General features: G+C 44.3%; 1 protein-coding gene across 1 annotated transcript; it reads left to right on the top strand.

Annotated features, from left to right (window-relative positions):
- The first annotated feature begins 2,118 nt into the window (after positions 1 to 2,118).
- On the top strand, positions 2,119 to 6,742 carry LOC113003640. Its single transcript, XM_039450800.1, has 6 exons — positions 2,119 to 2,292; positions 2,354 to 2,476; positions 2,864 to 3,020; positions 3,099 to 3,695; positions 6,523 to 6,623; positions 6,731 to 6,742. The coding sequence occupies exons 1-6, from the start codon at positions 2,134 to 2,136 to the stop codon at positions 6,740 to 6,742; spliced, it is 1,149 nt and encodes a 382-aa protein (XP_039306734.1). The 5' UTR covers positions 2,119 to 2,133.
- The last annotated feature ends 11,922 nt before the right edge of the window (positions 6,743 to 18,664 follow it).

Genomic DNA, 18,664 nt, shown 5'->3' with positions numbered 1-18,664 from the left:
ATCAGGGTGGTAGAAACCTGGTTCTCAGGATTCCAGAGTCCAGCGTCCTCAAACTGAAGGCGCTGGACTTCAAGCCCTACCTCGGGCTTGACCAAGTCACCTTCAAGGTGAGCGGGGCCCAAGATAGGGAGGGCGAAAAGGGTCCCTCTATGGACGAATCGTAAAGTTCGATCGTCCCGGGGTGACCTTTACTCAGATCAACTTGCACCACAGCAAAGGGGCCTTAGCGATTCTGTCGAGGAAACAAGCTGCGGTGCACACAACCATTTCACTTATACAAGAGCCTTGGCTCGTCCGAGGCCGTATCAGTGGCGTGGCAGCATGCGGGAGGTTATTTAAGCCTCCAACAGTCGAAAAGCCCAGAGCCTGCGTAGCGTTGAAGGGCGCCGAGGCTCGACTAATCCCGCATTTATGTTCCAGAGATGTGGTAGCGGTCGAGCTCGATGTTGCCGATTCCTTGGGAAGCAGGAGGAGGGTGGTGGTGTGCTCCGCGTATTTTCCCCACGACAAGGGGGCCCCACCGCCGCCGGAACCGGTCCAGACTGGTAGAGTACTGCCAGAGTGAGCGGCTTCCCCTGATAGTGGGTTGCGATGCTAATTCGCACCACACGGTTTGGGGTAGCACGGATACCAACGATAGAGGTAAGAGGCTGTTAGAATTTCTAGCGTCGACGGACCTGGAGATTCTCAACAGAGGTAACGAGCCCACCTTTTGCACGGCGGTGAGGAGAGAGGTTCTCGATCTTACTGTCTGTTCTAGGTATATATTGAGGGATGTGGTCGGATGGAGGGTCTTGCGCGAACCTTCACTGTCAGACCATAGGCAAATCACCTTCAAGCTGGCCTGGACCAGAGGTAAGGTGACGACGTTCAAGGACCCCAAAAGGATCGATTGGGACTCCTATCGGATGGACTTAAAATGCCATCTCGAGGGCTTCCCAGGAGGCACGGGACCGAGGAGGAACTGGAGCTCTGCGTGGATCATCTGCAGATGGCTCTGGTGGAGAGCTACGAAAGGAACTGCCCAAAGAGGGCGGTTAAGAATTCCAGGCGCAACTCCTGGTGGAGTCCCAAACTGCAGGAGCTCAAAAGTGCGCCTCGGAGAGCCTGGAATAGGGCCAGGAACACGGGCCGCCAGTCGGACTGGGAACTTCACAAAAGGGCCCAGAAAGACTACAGAGACTCTGTGATAAGGGCAAAGAAAAGCAGCTGGAAAGAGTTCTGCGAGTCGGTAGAGGGCGTGCCCAAGACCACAAGACTAGACTCCCTAGAAGTAGAGATTCTGGACATTTACACCCAAAATGGCGGCGATATATATATGCGTGTGATCATGATTTCTTCCACCATGCGTGTGATGTGTAGTAATAATCTCTTTGGTGATGTGCGCACGTTTATTTATTCGCTGTTTTCTGATATCAGTAACTGGTAAATGTTACTGAATGTTACGTGTGATGAGTAACGGTACACAAGATCCTTACTGTTTGATTGAAAAATTAAAAATGTAATATTTTGATCAGTTTATGATAACTACTACTATAACTATTTTCTAACCTTATTTTTTAAAATAATGAGAATATTAATAACAATTTATTAACAATAAAAACATTAACGACTAAATTCAACAATTGTAAAGAGAGCTAATGAACCGCGATAGGTGTTGTTGTCAAAAATATGTTAGATAAATTTCTGTACTTTGAATATATTAGGACATAATAACAAACGTTTCGATCTCGTACAAACGGTCCTCTTCAGTGTCTAAATCTTCTAACAGTTCTGTGTGGAATTACATATTTTGTATCCAAGTAGTGTTTGCAATCATGTTGTTAATTGTTATTCTTTAAAACGACTATGTTTTTTTGGGGCATTTAGAACGTCTTAGTTGACTGGGTTGCTATTTTGCCATTCTAGTTAAGTATCTTATAATTTATATCTGAGGAAGGTGCTTTGTCGTTCAGAGACAAAAACATCTGTCGCGACTCATAAGCTCTTCTTTACAATTCTCGAATTTATTCAAATAGAGCCTATTGATTTCATTTTCGTTTAATTAACGAGTAATATTTATTTTCAAACATTGTAATGTGTATAAATATGAAAAATAGATAAAATAACATTAAAGTATTTTTTTAGCCAAACATGCCAACTTGTTGCATACTTGGATGCGGTAATCGCAACATAAAAGGTTCCAAAATTTTCATGGCTCGCTTTCCAAGTGATCCGGAAAAAAAGAAATTATGGATTTCTAATATAGGCAGAACTAATTGGGAACCAAAAATTAATTCAGCTGTATGTGAGGTAATTTAATTTGTTTTTTTTGTGTTATAAAAATAAAAACTGATATCGAAAATTTTTATAGAAACATTTTGCAAGTGAAATGTGGGAAAAAATACGAGTTGACGGAAAGAAAAAATTGAAGTTAAACGCTATACCTACAATTTTTTCTCCTCGGGAAAAAAGTGGAACATATATTACTACAACGGTGAGTTTTCTTTTTTAATGTATCTTTGTTAAAAAGATTGAGCAATGCATGCACAGTACTTTGTAAAAGAATGTTATTATTTTATTATAAATATCAGTATTTCTCTGAAACAAAGTTTATTGCAACAATTTGATAAATACGTAAAAAGTGTATTCTAACTTATCACTACTAATGAAAAATAGTACTGATTTGAAGGCTGCGATCAATATAGAATTTTCAATTTTCATTGAACTTAATTACATCTGTATTCTTATTTATAAAGTAAATATAAATATTTTTACTTGGTAAAAGTCTTAAAATTTAATTATTTAATATATTTAAATAATTACAACACTTTAACTATTAAAGACAAAATAAAATTTTCATGAATATAATAAACCTTTTTAGGATCAAACTAATAAATCTTTGCAAACACAACCTATATTTGGAACATTCCATACAGACAATAATGAGGAAAAAAATAATGAGTCTCTTGGATCAGTTCCTTCAAATAATTTGGAAGAATCAATTACTTTTCACTCACCGGAACGATCGAATTCTTATGGTAATACTACGTTTTATAATATATTATTAAGTTATTTATTATTACTGTACTTTTATGACACATTGTATTATTTTGTAGATTACTTTACTTATACTTCAGAAAAAAAGTACAACGATGTATTTAATAAAGTTAAATGTTTAGAGGAACAACTACGAGAAAAAAATAAAAAACTTGATTTAGCCAACAAAATTATTTTGAAAAGTAATAAATCTAATAATGTGTTAAAAAAACACAATAAGAGATTAACTATAATGAAGAACAACTTAAAACATCACGTAAGCTTGGAATCAGCATTAAAGAAGATATTCAATGATGACCAACTAGAAGCTCTCACGCGTCGATCCACACGACGCCACATGTGGTCTAACGACACTATTAAAAAAGCGCTCCGATTAAAGTTTTCCTGCGGTTCTAACGGTTATCAACAACTACTGAAGAAAAAAATGCCTCTACCGTCCGAACGTACACTTCGAAGAAAATTGGAAGGTATCAACTTTGAAGAAGGGATTTCCAACGATGTTTTTAAATTGTTAGAAGACAAAGTTGCTTTATTTAAAGATAGTAGGGAAAGAGATTGTATGCTTGCATTAGACGAAATGAGCATTACACCGGGAGAACAATTAGACTCAGCAACACAGTCATATTGTGGAATTGCATCTTTTTGCACACGTACTGGTAATAATACTTCTCCACGTTTTTTCTCTTCTTGTTGTGAACAAATTTTAAAAACTACTATACTAATTCTTGTCTTATATTTCAAGTTGTTTCAAAATTTTTTTTTTATCTTATTCTTTTCAAGGTAGAAAAACTTTTTGTTTGTCTAACTTTTAATGTAAATTTTTTAGACTAAATCAAGTTAAAATTATTAGCTTGTTAACTTTATCTAACTTTTAATTGTTTAATTAATTTAAGTTATTATACAACCTTGATTCTTTTGGTTTTTTCTGTATAATTTTTCCTCTTTCTGTTTCTTGCTTTATATAGGAGAAAGTGCGGATGCTACGCATGCTTTAATTTTTGTATTAGCTGGTATTTTTTCACGTTGGAAACAAATTATTGCTTTTTATTTAACACCTGATAGTTACGATGGAGCATTGTTACACTCTATTGTACTTATTCAAAAAGCTGAAAACATTGGACTTTATGTACATAGTGTTACAAACGACATGGGTTCGAATAATTTAGCGATGTGGCGTCAGTTTCTTGTTGGTTTTGTTGGACGCAATTCAACAATAACAAACTCAATAACTCATCCTGTTGACAAAAATCGTAAGCTTTGGTTTATCGCTGACCCTGGTCATCTATTGAAAAATTTAAAATTCTGCTTGCTTAATAACAAAACTATTACCTTGCCTTCAAAATTCATTAATGAAAATAAACTATTATCCTCTGTAGTTAATAGTTTGCATTTAAAAGAACTTGCTGAATTTCAAAACAATTTGCAATTAAAATTAGCACCGAAAATAAAAGTAGACGTTTTCTCAAGTGGTACTTTTAATAAAATGAAAGTCAACAAAGCTAAAAATTTTTTATCTCGCGATGTTAGTGCTAGTCTAAATTTTCTTGGGATCCAAAAATCTAAAAAAGAATATTGGATGACAGCCTTGTTCATTGAACACATTTCAAAGTGGTTTACGTTAGTAACCTCACGAACTCAAAAAATCGCATTGGGGCAAACTCCAGGTGATAAATTTTTGAAAAAAAAATTTGAACAATCTGTTGCATTTTTAGAGTCTATTATACAACTTTTCCAAGAAATGATAATTAGTAAAGGTACGCAATTTAAACCCGTGCAACGTGGAGTTATTATTAGTACTAAATCTATCATCGAAATGTCGATGTATTTAATTAATGAAAAAGGCTATCTGTATGTATTAGCAGGTCGATTAACATACAGGGCAGCCGGCCACCGACCGGGTGGCGCGGGCTGCCCCAAAATACCCCCCATGCCTCGGAGGGCTGGGGGGCCTCCTCCCTCCTCCCCGGATCCGGGGAGAGAGGAGGATATGGAAATGGAGCGGCCTCCGTCGCCGCCGGACGCTGACGCTGCCCGCGGCGCTCAGGCCGTTGGGGGCGACGGTCCGGCGGCGGCCGAGGCCCCCAAGGGGGTGCGTCTCCCGCGGGCGGGGTCCCAGTTGACGGGCCCCCGGCTGCGGTGGATGCTCGGCTGCCGGGGTCCACCTCGGACACTTCGGAGTCCGGGGAGGAGCCCCCGCCGCCAAAGACGCGCGCGGTCGAGGAGACCGACGCGTGTGACGCCGCCAGCGTGGTGAGCCACGCTTCTGGGTATAACCTCCCCGTGGCCCGGGTGGTTCTGTCCCCCCTCCCTCCCCAACTCCCGCAGAGGGAGCGGAGGGGGAGTAAGGCCACGAGGGAGACATATGTCGCTCGTTGGCTTGTTCTTCCCGGACGGCTCGGTATATATAGGTCGGCTGTTATCTCCGGATTGTGTTACAAGCTCGACGTGTAAGTCACGCACGGCGAGTAACACACCGGACAGCTGTTTGTCAAACTCTTCCGTCGCTTTCCGATTTTGTCGCGATATTTATACGGAAATTCGTCGTTTGGTTCTGCCAATCGTGTTCCTTGCGGCATGCAGCTCCCACGCTTAGCCGAAATCCGAATACCGGAAAGCGACTCAGCATTAGCTGGCGCAGCGCGATGGTGTTGCGGGCCGGAAGCCCGACAGACCATCAGCGTCTTTCGATATTTCTAGCGTATGCGGAATTCGAGTTTGCTACGCGTATGCATAGCAATAGGAATCTTAATTTCCTGTTGCTATGCGTGTAATTATCGTAGTTGTACAGGGTACAACACTCTTCCTCCGCCGGGAAAAAAAAACGAGGAAAAGGAGTTTTTTGCTTTTAACACCCCTCCCTCGCCAGGAAAGAAAACGGAGGCACGTAGTTTTCTACCATTATTTACATTTTGTAAAATATATTAGATTGATTTAATATTTTTAGTTTGTTGAGTATCTAGAAACGCGTGCTTTGTGTGCGTTTTAAAATTGATCTAGGTAAAGTATTATAATGCTTGCCTTCGTATTCTAACGTTTTTCTCTTTTTGCTCCGTTTCCTTTTTACAGTACATAGTATTACCCCTATTGCAACTGCTACGATTATCAACATGGTAACGCCGCTTGTTGCCATAGGGTAAATAAAGTTTTTTGATTAAAAATACGGAGTGTCAAGACCCTCATTTAATTCTTTTAACTTAGTTTCTAAATTTTTTAATTTTGGATGGTCTTGCACTATTCTTTCTCTTTTTATTTGAGACATATTCATTTTTTCTTGTATTATTTCTTTTGGTAATGAAATATTGTAATCTGGCGTATATGCCTCAATTTTTGTCTCGTTTAATATTTTAGGTGATTGTAGTGTTACCTCTTGTGTTATTAATTTGCAATTATTCTTTAATGTGATTTTACCTGTATTTTTAATCGTTTTCTTTATTTTCCCGTGGTCTTTACATTGGATGATTATTGATTGTTTTCTTGTTGTAGAGTATAACCATGAATGCGGATTACCTAGTGGTATCCAAATCGTGTTATTAGAAGTTGTAACGCTGGTGGTTTTCGTGCGGTGCGGTGGGAGTCAGGATACGGTTGCGGATAAGCTCGCCGGATTGGTCGGGTCCGGTATAATAATCGCACTAGGTATTTAGCTGATAAACATATTAGATCTTTATTTGGATGTGATATTCACATGTAGCCTCATAGCTGATTGTGTCTAACGCCTCGTGACAAGTGGACCCAGCCTTAGCGGGGGCGCGATTGGCTCGCGGTGGTCGCGGCGACCAATTGCCGCTGCGCGGTCGGAATTGCGAGCGGTGGTAACGATAAGCGCGCGGTGACGCGTGGGCTAAGCGCGCTAGGCGAGAGCCAAGACTGAAGTTCGAAACAAGAATTTTTAATAACCGCGAGAGTACGGATGAACCGGTAAAGTGTCAAAAGATAATTCTAACTTAAACGGAGACATAATAAGAACTGAAGTACTAGAACTACGAAATCATAAGAATACAAATAACTCTAACTTAAATTACATCGAGTGGTTTGAAACGGACTTGGTGTCCGGGGAGATCGGGGAGCCGCGGAACGCGGGATCGGAGCGACGGCGACGATTCCGCGTCTCGCCCGAGCCGCCTCGTGCAAAAGGAGGCGAAGTTCTCGTCAGGACGCGGATGCCCTGACGAGGCTTTAGGTTACGAGAGACTCTTCCCTGAGGGAGAGGACGGATGGGATTGGCTAGGGATACCCAGCCTGCGGACTCGAGGAGGATGCTCGTCGTGGGGGGTGATTCGCCGAGGATACTCGGCTACGGAGCACGGCGAGGATGCTCGCCGTGATTGGCGGTGTACGGTGTTCGGTATGACAGGATTAGCCGAGGATACTCGGCTACGGAACACGGCGAGGATGCTCGCCGTGATTGGCTGTGTACGGTATTCGATATGACAGGATTAGCCGAGGATGCTCGGCTAGCCGGAACGACGAGGATGCTCGTCGAGGGTAGTCAGGATGAGGCGAGTATTCTCGTCCTCTTGGGAGTCGGAGTGCGGTCGAGGATTCTCGACCTGTCGGATTCGGCGGACCGGGAAGATCTGTCTCGGCGTTCCCACTGCCGGCTTATATATCCGAACGCACGGTTGGGCGGACCAATCCGTGCGTTCGGTCGGCTGGTTCGGAGTGGGAGCGTTGCCGAACGCCATGGGCGGCGCGCGTCCTGCCGCGTGATCGCAACGACAGGTTAGCCCTGTGCGCGCACGTGGCGTTCTGCCGGTGTTTCGCTCGGGTGGACGGAGCGGAGTGGCAGTGCGCGCGAGGTGGAGGGGCGTTTTGTTACAAAGTTATGTATCTTATTTCGCAATTGTCGCTTTGTATTTTATTTTCCACGTATATCTCTATCTCGCATGTTGGACTTGTGTTTATGCGTTGTATTGAAAAGTTTTCTTCATATAATATTTTCTCTTTTTCATTTTAGGAGTAATCTACTTGTCCTTCTTCATCTTCTTCGTCTTCTCCTTCCTTGTCGTCGTCATCTTTCATCGCGTTTATATGCTCGTCCGTTCGGATCGGATTTCGACTCAAGGCATCGGCGTTCTTATTTATTTTACCAGCCTTGTGAATTACTTCGTAATCGTATTCTTCTAATTTAAGTGGCCATCTGATTAGTCGTGAACCCGGATCGTTCACATTGAATAGCCATATCAGTAGCTTGTGATCCGTGATAATTTTAAATTTTATACCGTATACATATGGCCGGAAATGTTTAACAGTCCAGACTATGGCCAATAATTCCTTTTCGGTTGTATTGTAGTTCTGTTCGGCTTTTGTTAACACTCGGCTTGCATACGCGATCGGCTGCTCCTGCCCTGCGATCCCTTGCGAGAGTACGGCTCCAATGGCGTAATCTGATGCATCCGTCGTGACGATAAACTCCGCGTTGAAGTTTGGATACTTCAGTACGGACGCTATTATTAATTTATTTTTTAATGCATCAAATGCATTCTGTTGATCGTTCGTCCACTCAAATTTTTCTCCTTTTTTCATTAATTTTGTGAGCGGTTTGGCAATCTTTGAAACATTTTCTATAAATTTTCTATAATATCCTGCTAACCCTATAAATGCTTGAATTTCGTTTACTCGACGAGGAGTCGGAAATTTGCTTACAGCTTCGAGCTTGGATGGATCTGGTGAGATCCCCTCTTCTGTTATAATGTGTCCCAAGTATATTACTTCCTTTCTTAGAAATTCACATTTGTCAGGTTGTAATTTTAGATTACTTTTCCGTAGTCGTTTAAATACTTCAATCAATTGTTTATTATGTTCTTCTAAACTCGAACCGTATATTACGATGTCATCGAGATATACCAGACATTTTAGCCCTTGTAATCCTGTTAAAATACTATTCATTAGGCGTTGGAAGGTTGCAGGCGCATTCTTCAATCCGAATGGCATTTGATTAAATTCGTAATGTCCGTGCGCCGTTGAGAATGCTGTTTTGTGTTTATCATTTTCAGACATTGGGATTTGATGATATCCCGACGCCAAATCTAGTGTTGAAAAATATTTCGCATAGCCTAGCTGGTCCAAAATGTCAGTGATATTAGGTATTGGAAACGAATCTCCAATTGTTAAATCGTTTAGTTTTCGAAAGTCGACTACGATGCGTAATTTTGGTTTGCCTGACGCATCTAGTTTTTTGGGGACTACGAGTAATGGCGCATTCCGTTGACTTGTGCTCTGCTGTATTATTTCTTGGTCTAGCATGTTTTTTATTTGCTTATTTACCTCGATTTTATGTTTTTTGGGTAATCGATACGGTCTGACATTTACACTTGCTGTGTCCGCGCGTGTTTTTATTTCGTGCAAAACCTTTGAGGTGCACGTTAGCTATTCTCCTTCTAAGTGGAAAATATCGCTAATTTGCAAATATTTAAGTGTTTTCTTCTCTTTTTCATTTAAATGGCTTATTCTCAACAGGTTATTTATTTGCTCTTTTCTTGAAATTTTTGGTGCGTTTTTCTTCTCGATTTTATTTATTGATTTTTCGAGAGTATCTTCACGTATTAATTCCTCGATTTTTACCTGTGGTGCTTGGATATCTATTTCCTCTTCCGTAGTATTTAATATACTCGCGGGGCACGTGAACTTATTTGGTTCTACCAAGCAGCATCCGATATAGACTCCTGCTTTTAATTCTTCTGGTTTGATTATACCAATTTTATTTTGATTCGTTGATATTTGTACGATAGTTTCGCTTCGTGGTTTTAGTATTATCCTTCCATATGGAAATAAGTTGAAGCTTGTTTTGACAATGGTCACTTTTCTTGATCCATAATCGCATGTCATGTTATTTTTCCTGACAAAGTCGGCCCCGAGTATTCCATCGTACTCTAGAGGGTCGTTGTCTTTAATTACGTATATTGGGTATTTTTCTATTTGTACATGTATATGTAGATACGTTTTCCCAAGTGTAGTAAATGAATTGCCTGTTATCCCAGTTAGTTTTATTTTTTCATCCTGTATTGGAGTCTCATCTTTTAATGTCTTCAATTTTATAATCGAGATTGTTGCCCCTGTGTCGAACAAGAAAGCAATGTGATTTCTTTGGGCTTCTCGTACAGGCAGTGATATCATATCCAGCCTGGTATCTTCCCTTAGCGCGTGTCGCATGTGTGACACTCGATACGCGGCGGCGTTGCGCGACGTTATCTTATTTGTCTCTTCCTTCTCTTTTTCTTCGCTGCTTTGTGCGCCCGAGTTTTTGATGGCTCGTATTTTTTCTGTTTTATTATTTTTACCGTTTTGATACGTTTTTGCTTCTTTCGTTGCGGTGCCTCTTTAATTGTTTAGCCACCAACATTCTTTGCGGGTGTGCCCCTTCTTCTTGCAATGATTGCAATATTTTTCAAAAGTATTTATGTGAGAGCAATTTTCCGGTCTCGGTAATGAGAAGCGGTTTGCATATCGGCTACTATGGCAGTCTTGTCCGTAGTGCCCGGTTTTCCCGCATTTTTTGCATTGCGGTGTTCTATACGAGGAGATCTGTTTTTGGGACTCTGATCTATTCCTTGGATAGAAATTCGGATTGAGATTGCCTGGGCCTTTAATTTTTTCCTCGGCCGTTGCGCCGGTTATCGCTTCAGCCAGCGTCGGATATCGCTATGCGCGTACGAGGAGCTTGATATCCTCGTGCAATCCGGTTTGATAATTATGGAGGGCTTGTTCTCTAATGCTTTCTAAAATGGATCGTTGTTGTTCTTGAGTGTGTTCCTTGCCCTCTTTCATTGATTCGTACAGATCCATTGCCAATTTATTTACTCGGCGTCCAAAGTCTTGTGCGCTTTCTCCACCTTTTTGTTTTAATGAATTAAATTCGATTTGCAAATGCGCTGTGCTTTGTTTACTTAAATATTCGTTTTCTAGCTCTCTTTTTAATTGTTCGTAACTTCTTATATCCTGTGTTTGAAAATCCGTCATCGCCTTTTCTTTAAATTTCGTGCAGATCATGGCCTCAAGCAGTGAGTGCTCTTCTGCTGAGTGAATATTTGTCATAGCATATGAGCTAGCGTTTATAAATTCTTTTACGCGATTTCGGGAGGTTCCGTTTATATCTGGGATCATGTTTTGAGCGTTTTTTAACGTTAAAAAATTAACCGTTGATCCTCTCTGATTTCTGATATCGTACACGGATCGGCCATAAGAAAGTTTGCGGGCGTGATTATGGAAACTCCTTGTTTCTTGGTTCGTGTACCTAGGTGGGGTACCGCGGGCTTCGGGTACGGTTCCCGTGAAAGATACCCGAAGTTCCCTTATTTCGCGCAATAGTTCATGCATTAGGAAATTTTCTGTTATTGGCAAATCGTAAGTTGTTCTTGGCGTTACTTCGGGCTCGGCGTATGGTTGAGTTGTATTATTTTCTGCTACATTAACAGTTAAATTCCTCGACGTTCCGACGGGAGAGCGTGCCGTTGTGGCGTTGGTCTGTTGTGTCAAGGTACCGGCTTGTCCGTCCATATTTAGTAAACTAAAATCGTGTAATTTTACAGGGTACTCTCTAGTTGTTGTAATGAAGTCTGTGTCGTCTGTCTCGCTCGCCGTTTCGTTTAACACTCTATTAACTACGCCACGAATATCTTCTAACGCGGTTGCCGCGATTTCTATTGAGGACGATAATGAGTCTGACCTAACGTCGTTTGTTTTTTTGTCGTTATGTGTCCCTTCAGGAGCGCGTTTCCTTCTGGGCATTTACATAAGAATTTTCTAACTTACAATAAAATCACCGTGCTCGCTCGCATGTTGTCGAGTCGCGCTGATTATCTGCCTCTCCTCAGCTGGCTCGGCTTACGTTACGCTGGCTGTTGAGATAGGTCGGCGATCCTGATGCCTCGTTCTTGTTGACGTTTTCTGTGACTCTGGGTCCTCTACTTTCCGTTGTGGTCTCCGTTGTTGGGCGTGCTGCTTCCCGGCGCTTCCGCTCGATTGTCGTCGTCACGACTTGCGGATGTACCGTCTTCTTGAGCGTGATCCCACCGCTGCCACCAAATTTAATGTTGTGCCCCGGTGATGGCTCCGGGGACGTCGGTAGGTATATTGGGATCTTTTCAGCGCCTTAGGAGTTAGGACTTGTAGGAAGGGCCGCTCGGTGATCGAAGATACAACACTAGCTTGTTCCAACGTTAAGATAATGTATTTTCTTCAGTATTGCCCTCATTACACTTGTAGTATGATTATATATGTCGCTCGTTGGCTTGTTCTTCCCGGACGGCTCGATATATATAGGTCGGCTGTTATCTCCGGATTGTGTTACAAGCTCGACATGTAAGTCACGCACGGCGAATAACACACCGGACAGCTGTTTGTCAAACTCTTCCGTCGCTTTCCGATTTTGTCGCGATATTTATACGGAAATTTGTCGTTTGGTTCAGCCAATCGTGTTCCTTGCGGCATGCAGCTCCCACGCTTAGCCGAAATCCGAATACCGGAAAGCGACTCAGCATTAGCTGGCGCAGCGCGATGGTGTTGCGGGCCGGAAGCCCGACAGACCATTAGCGTCTTTCGATATTTCTAGCGTATGCGGAATTCGAGTCCGCTACGCATATGCATAGCAATAGGAATCTTAATTTCCTGTTGCTATGCGTGTAATTATCGTAATTGTACAGGGTACAACAATCAAGTATTTTCGGCTCTTCTACAGGAGGGGCTGGAGCTGGTCGTGCGACCTCTGACAAGGACTTTGATGGCATGTTTGGCTCTGGGCCATACGCCTAGCGCATGGAAACTAGCGAGAGTGGTATTCACCCCAAAAGCGGGAAGAGTGAGCTACTCCTCTGCTAAAGACTTCAGACCGATAAGTCTGACTTCGTTTCTCCTGAAGACTCTGGAGAAATTGGTCGACGCGTATGTAAGGGACGTTGTCCTCCTGCGGCGCCCTTTGCATTTGGCGCAGCACGCGTACCGCATGGGCTACTCCACGGAGACGGCTCTTCATGCGACTGTCGTTTATCGAGGGGCAACTGGAGAGGGGCGGCTATGCGGTGGGCACCTTCTTAGATATAGAGGGTGCTTTCAACAACACCCCGCACAAGGTGGTGTATGAAGAAGCGTAGCACAGGGGTGTGCCGGAGAAACTCGTGGAGTAGATTCGGGGCATGCCAGGGCGACGAGTTGTAGCTTCGTTGGGAACAACGAGGGTCAGTGGATGGGTGGAGAGGGGGTGCCCCCAGGGCGGGGTACTCTCTCTACTGTTACGGTGCCTGGTGGTGGATGGGCTGCTTGAGGGGTTGAGTGAGAGGGGCTTCTTTGTGCAGGGCTACGCTGACGACGTGGCTCTGCTAGTGCGAAGACCCTTTCTCGGGCCTCTCTTGGAGCTCATGCAGAACGCACTGGGAACAGTAAAGCGGTGGTGCAGGGGGACCGGTTTGTCCGCTGAATCCGCTGAAAACGGGGCTCATTTTTTTCACTCGCAAATATAAAGTGGGCACTATAAAGGGGCCCATCTTTGAAGGTACAAGGCTAGCCCCAGCTGAGTCAGTAAAATATCTGGGAGTAATCCTAGATAAGAAGCTGTCCTGGAGGGAACATCTTGAAAGCCACTATAAGAGTCTGTGCTCTTACTTCTGGATGTGCAGGCGAATCGTGGGCCAGACGTGGGGGCTGAAGTCCAGGATGGTCTGTTGGATCTATACTGCAATACTTCGACCCAGGCTCACCTATGCAGCAGTTGTGTGGTGGCCTAGGGCGCGGAAGAAAGCGGCGGTGGTGGCGCTCAAACACATCAGGGCTCTGATTTTAAGAGGGGCCCTGGGTGCAATGTAAACCACGCCGGAGGCAGCCATGGGCATTTTGCTCGGGATTGAACGACTTCACCAGGTTGTGGTGGGGACGGCGGCGATTGCTGCACACCGACTAGCCTGTGAACTGAAGTGGAAGGAGGGGACTGCGCATACTAAGTTCTCCAGTGGCGTGCTGACCGATTCCATCTTTGGAATGAGGCAAGATAGGATGCCAGCAGTTCGGGCCCTGGACAGGCGCTTTAAACTGCAGGTCACAGGGCTCGTGGACTGAAAAAAACCCAGAGCACTGGTTCAGGCCTGGGACGGGGCGTCTGGTTTACAGATGGCTCCAAGACGGGTACGAGCTTCGGCGCAGGCATCGTTTGCCGACAAAGGAAGGTGGCGGAAAGCCTGCCCCTGGATGGGTACGCCACAGTTTTCCAGACGAAGATCGTGGCGATCCTAAGATGTGCCCAACTGGCCTTGGAAGGGAAGGAGACAGGTGGGCGCGTAAGAATATGCTCGGACAGTCAAGCTGCTATCAAGGCACTCGAAGCTCCAATTTGCACCTCGCGGCTGGTCTGGGACTGCAGAATTGCACTGGAGAAGCTGGCGAAGGACAAAGAAGTTATCGTGACCTGGGTCCCCGGTCACTCGGGAATTGAGGGCAATGAGGAGGCCGATCGGCTCGCCAGGGCCGCATCAAGAATGGAGGTATTCGGCCGGAACCGGTGCTGGGTGTCCCTTTCTGCCTTGGCAGGGAGAGGCTTCGGGCCTGACTACGGAACGAGCACCTTGAGTTTTGGAAAAATGAGTTGAGGACCAAATGTCGACAGGCCGGGGCTCTACTGGGGGAAACACCCAGTGAGAGCCTAGTCGGGGACATAAGGTCCTTGAGCAGAAGAGACGCCAGGCTAGTAGTGCAAATACTGACTGGCCATAGAGCCCTCAATTACCACATGCACAGGCCGGGCCGTTCTGATACGGCCGAGTGTAGGGCCTGTTGGGAGGAAGAGGAGACAAGTCTCCACATTCTTTGTGACTGTCCGGCCTATGCGGGGCTGAGACTAAAACTACTAGGCTCGGCGTTTCCCGAGCCAGGGCAAATTAGCAGGCTACCTATGAGAGACCTGAGTCTCTTCTGGAGGAAATCGGGGCTCTCATAGGCGGCAAACGACTGGAGGATGACACAATGGACAACATTCTCTGTGCCGTAGGCGGATCTTCGACCCGAGGACCGCCCCTTCAGGTTTATGATTATTATTATTATTATTATATCCACGGGAAAATTTTTCCGCGGTTGCAGGGCTCTCTTCCTCCTTTATTAATTAAATTAATTAAATTTACATTAATTTTATATCAAGCTATTAATTAAAATAATTTTTTTTTTTAATTGTTGTTTGCTAAACTAATTTTTTAATAAATTAATATGAATTTTTATTATGTTTATATTAGGTTAATATTAACCTAATATCAATTTAATATAAATTTTATATTAATTTATTAAAAAATTTGTTTAGCAAATAACAATTATTTGGGAATAAACGTATTGTTCTCTCTCCCTTCCTCCTGCGCGTCCTCGCTCGCATTAAATTTATATTAATTTTATATCAAATTATTAATTAAATTAAATTAATTTATATTAATTTTATATCAAACTATTAATTAAAATAAATAATTTATAGGATTTCCGTTTCCGGTAGCGAGAGTGATTGACGTGTGTGTGTGTGTGAAGAGTGCGACTGATAAGCGGGAGTAAAGGAATAAGGTGAGACGAGGTAGTGGGCGAGGAGGTGAAGGGAAAGGGAAGAGGCTGGTGGAGGAGGGCGAATAAGGGTAAAGGGATAAAGGAATAGTGAGACAGGAGTGATAGTAGGGTTGGGACGGGATTTGGAGGTTAGACGGGAGAGCAGGTATAGAGAGTAAAGAGGAAGCAGAAAAAAGGGAGGGTAGCGACGGGTCGGGCAATAGAAGCGAGAAGCATAGCAGGAGAGAGTAAGTGCAGTTGCGGGAAATTTTGAATTGGAGTAACTTTTGAGCAACCGATATATTATCCTAATATATAATTTTGTAATTTTACATTTGCTACATCTATAAAATAATTTCCAAATAAGCTAAAAAATATTATTAAACTTGATCAAATTGTTTTCTTAGATTAAAAAGTGTGATTATCTTAAATATAAAAAGTCATATTTTAATACTAAACATTTTCTGTAAAACTAGATTACTTTGTAACAATACGCCCCTCCACCGTGCCGCCACTCCAGACCGACCAACCGTCGAACGCACCGCGGCCGAGCACGTGTGTCTTACGTAAGACCACGCGCGTGCAATCGGCTTACGTAAGACCACCGCATGCTACCGCGCGCGACCGACGCGCTACGCGCCGCGTTCCGAAAGCGCTCCCACTCTAGCCGGCCCGTCCGCGCGCGCTGATTGGTCCGTTCAGCCGCGCGGAACGATATATAAGCCGGCAGCGGGCAGCGTAAGAGAGAGATCCGTCCGAACATCCGATCTCATCGGATCCTTTCCAGCGCTGGGCATACTCGGCGCCTCCTAGCTCGGGGATTCTCGAGCACCTCCTCGGGAACGGGCACTCTCGTTCCAACCTTCCCGCGACGGGTAAAACCGTCGTCCCCGAGGCCGGGTATGCTCGGCCAATCCGATCCGCTCAGCCGCGCGACGGGCATTCTCGTCGCGCAGGCCATCCAACCCGAAAGCCGTGTGACGGGCATCCTCGTCACGCGGCCAATCCGGACCGTCCGGCCGGACAACGGGCATTCCCGTACGTCCGGCTAAATCCGATCCGAATCCGTTGCGCCGTGCGGCGGGTATTATACCCGCACGGCAATTCCGTTTCCGTTCGGCCGGACGACGGGCATTCTCGTCGTCCGGCCACTCCGACCAGACCGTTCCGAGTGTCCCCGGGAATTCTCGGGGACCGTCCGCGCCGACACCGATCCAGTGTCCGCCACCGTACCTCCCGGGCTAACCCCGCGAGATGAGGCCGAACCGGCCGCCCCCGTCGACAGCCCGCGCACAGCGCGAGGGCGTCGAAACCGAGACCGTAACCGGTCAACCGCACGGGCCAATCGGGCCCCGAGCACGGCATTAGAGTGGACCGCCGCGCGGCCACTCTAACAAACGGATCCCGTACGCATAAAGCGTAGACCGAAGCCGTCCGTAGATCACACGACTCATCCGAGCCGTTACACTGCGATAACCGCGAATCCGTTCCGACATCGCACGTTCCGCCGCGAACGATGTAAATAGATATATGTTTAAAACCGAGCAACACCGTTTGCTACTGCCGCGCGCAAAGCGCCTAGTCACCGTCCGTCCGTTTCCGAATTGTTCAAGTCCTTCCGTTTAGATATTAAGTACCGCGCAAATACGTTGCGACTGTTCTCTTAAATTCACGCGGGCCGACGACCGCGCAGTTAAGTGCCGCGACGCTATTCGAATATCACGTGATCGTTCTCTTGATTTCCCGCGGGCCGACGACCGCGCAATTAAGGGCCGTAATGTTGTACAAGGAGCTCAGTATTATCCGATAACGATATCGGAACTGTATAATTTCATTTTTGTACTAAAGTATCGCTAAATATATTTAACCTCTTTCATTTTCACTACCAAAATACGGCGTTATCATTTCGACACGAACCCGGACATCCGGCGAGCACATCCGAGCATCCTGTCCTGAACCTAAAAGCCCGTAACCGACACCGAAAAAGTACCAGCGTTACAACTTAATTTAAAAAAAAATTATTTACATTTTATTTAAAATGATTAAAATAAATATATAAATATTTCAAAATTTTTAATCCGACTGCAAGTAAATAAACTCTTGAATAGGGAAAGTTGGCAGGTTAGAAGAAAGACGAGATGGGCGAAAGAAAGGAGGGAGAGAAGGAGAGGGAAAGGGAAGTAAAAGAAAGGAAAAGGGAGGAGAAGAAAAAAGTGGGAAGACCGAGCAAAGCAGAAGGGATGAGGGATAGAGTATATAGTCTGTCGCTGATAGATGTGTTTAAGAGAGGAGAGATAAGGAAGGTAATAGATGCATTACAGACAGATATCTTTGAGAAAAGTATAAAGGTATTGAAATTGCCGGAAAAACCGCTGAAAAAGCAGTCGAAAAAGCAAAAAGAAGGGGGGTTGTGTGAGATATTAAGAGAGGTGAGAGAGGGTTTTAAGGAAATTAAAGCGGAATTAAGAGAAGTGAAGGAGGGGAAAGTAGAGATAAGGGAATGTATGCAAGATATGAAAAAAAGATTAGACACTTTAAAGAAAAGTGTGGAAGAGATTGAGAAAGGTAAAGGGATAGAGGAAAAGGAGAAGGGAGGAAGGGAGTAGGATAAAGGGGAAGAGATAGAACAGATACAGATAAGAGGAAAGGGTGAGATGAAGGAACTGGAAGAAAGGATGAAGAGACTAGAACTAGAAAGGGAAAAGAGGGAAATGGAGGAGAGAAAGAGGAATATAATTATAAAGGGGATAAGAGTAAGGGAAGAGGGAAAGGAGGAATTAAAAAGAGAGATAGAAAAGATAGCAGAGGCAACGGGAGCGGTAGCAAGAGTGGAAGGGGTGAGAAAAATAGGGAATAAAGATAAGGGTGGAGGGGTCATGGTATGGGTAAAATTTGCGAGTGTGAGGGAGAAAATTGATGTGATGAAGGGAAAGACGAATTGAGGAGAAAGAGGAGGGGGTAAGTATATTAATAGGGGGGAATTTTAATGCGAGAACGGGTAAAGAGGGGGGAGGTATAGGAGAGGAGGAAGACGGAGGGGTAGGGGAAAGAGTGAGAAACTCAAAAGATGGAAAAATGAGTGGAGAGGGAAAGAAAATGTGTGGTTTTTTAAAGGAGTTAGGAT

The sequence above is a fragment of the Solenopsis invicta genome, chromosome 6, assembly GCF_016802725.1.
Source record: "Solenopsis invicta isolate M01_SB chromosome 6, UNIL_Sinv_3.0, whole genome shotgun sequence".
NCBI lineage: Eukaryota > Metazoa > Arthropoda > Insecta > Hymenoptera > Formicidae > Solenopsis > Solenopsis invicta.
This window is presented reverse-complemented; position numbering and strand designations above follow the sequence as displayed.

What these genes read in the sequence shown, in the direction of transcription:
- LOC113003640 (XM_039450800.1), top strand. Translation starts at nt 2,134, where the DNA reads ATGCCAACTTGTTGCATACTTGGATGCGGTAATCGCAACATAAAAGGT. An exon ending in TTAATTCAGCTGTATGTGAG is followed by an intron (nt 2,293 to 2,353) that starts GTAATTTAATTT and finishes AAATTTTTATAG; the next exon opens with AAACATTTTGCAAGTGAAAT. An exon ending in GGAACGATCGAATTCTTATG is followed by an intron (nt 3,021 to 3,098) that starts GTAATACTACGT and finishes ATTATTTTGTAG; the next exon opens with ATTACTTTACTTATACTTCA.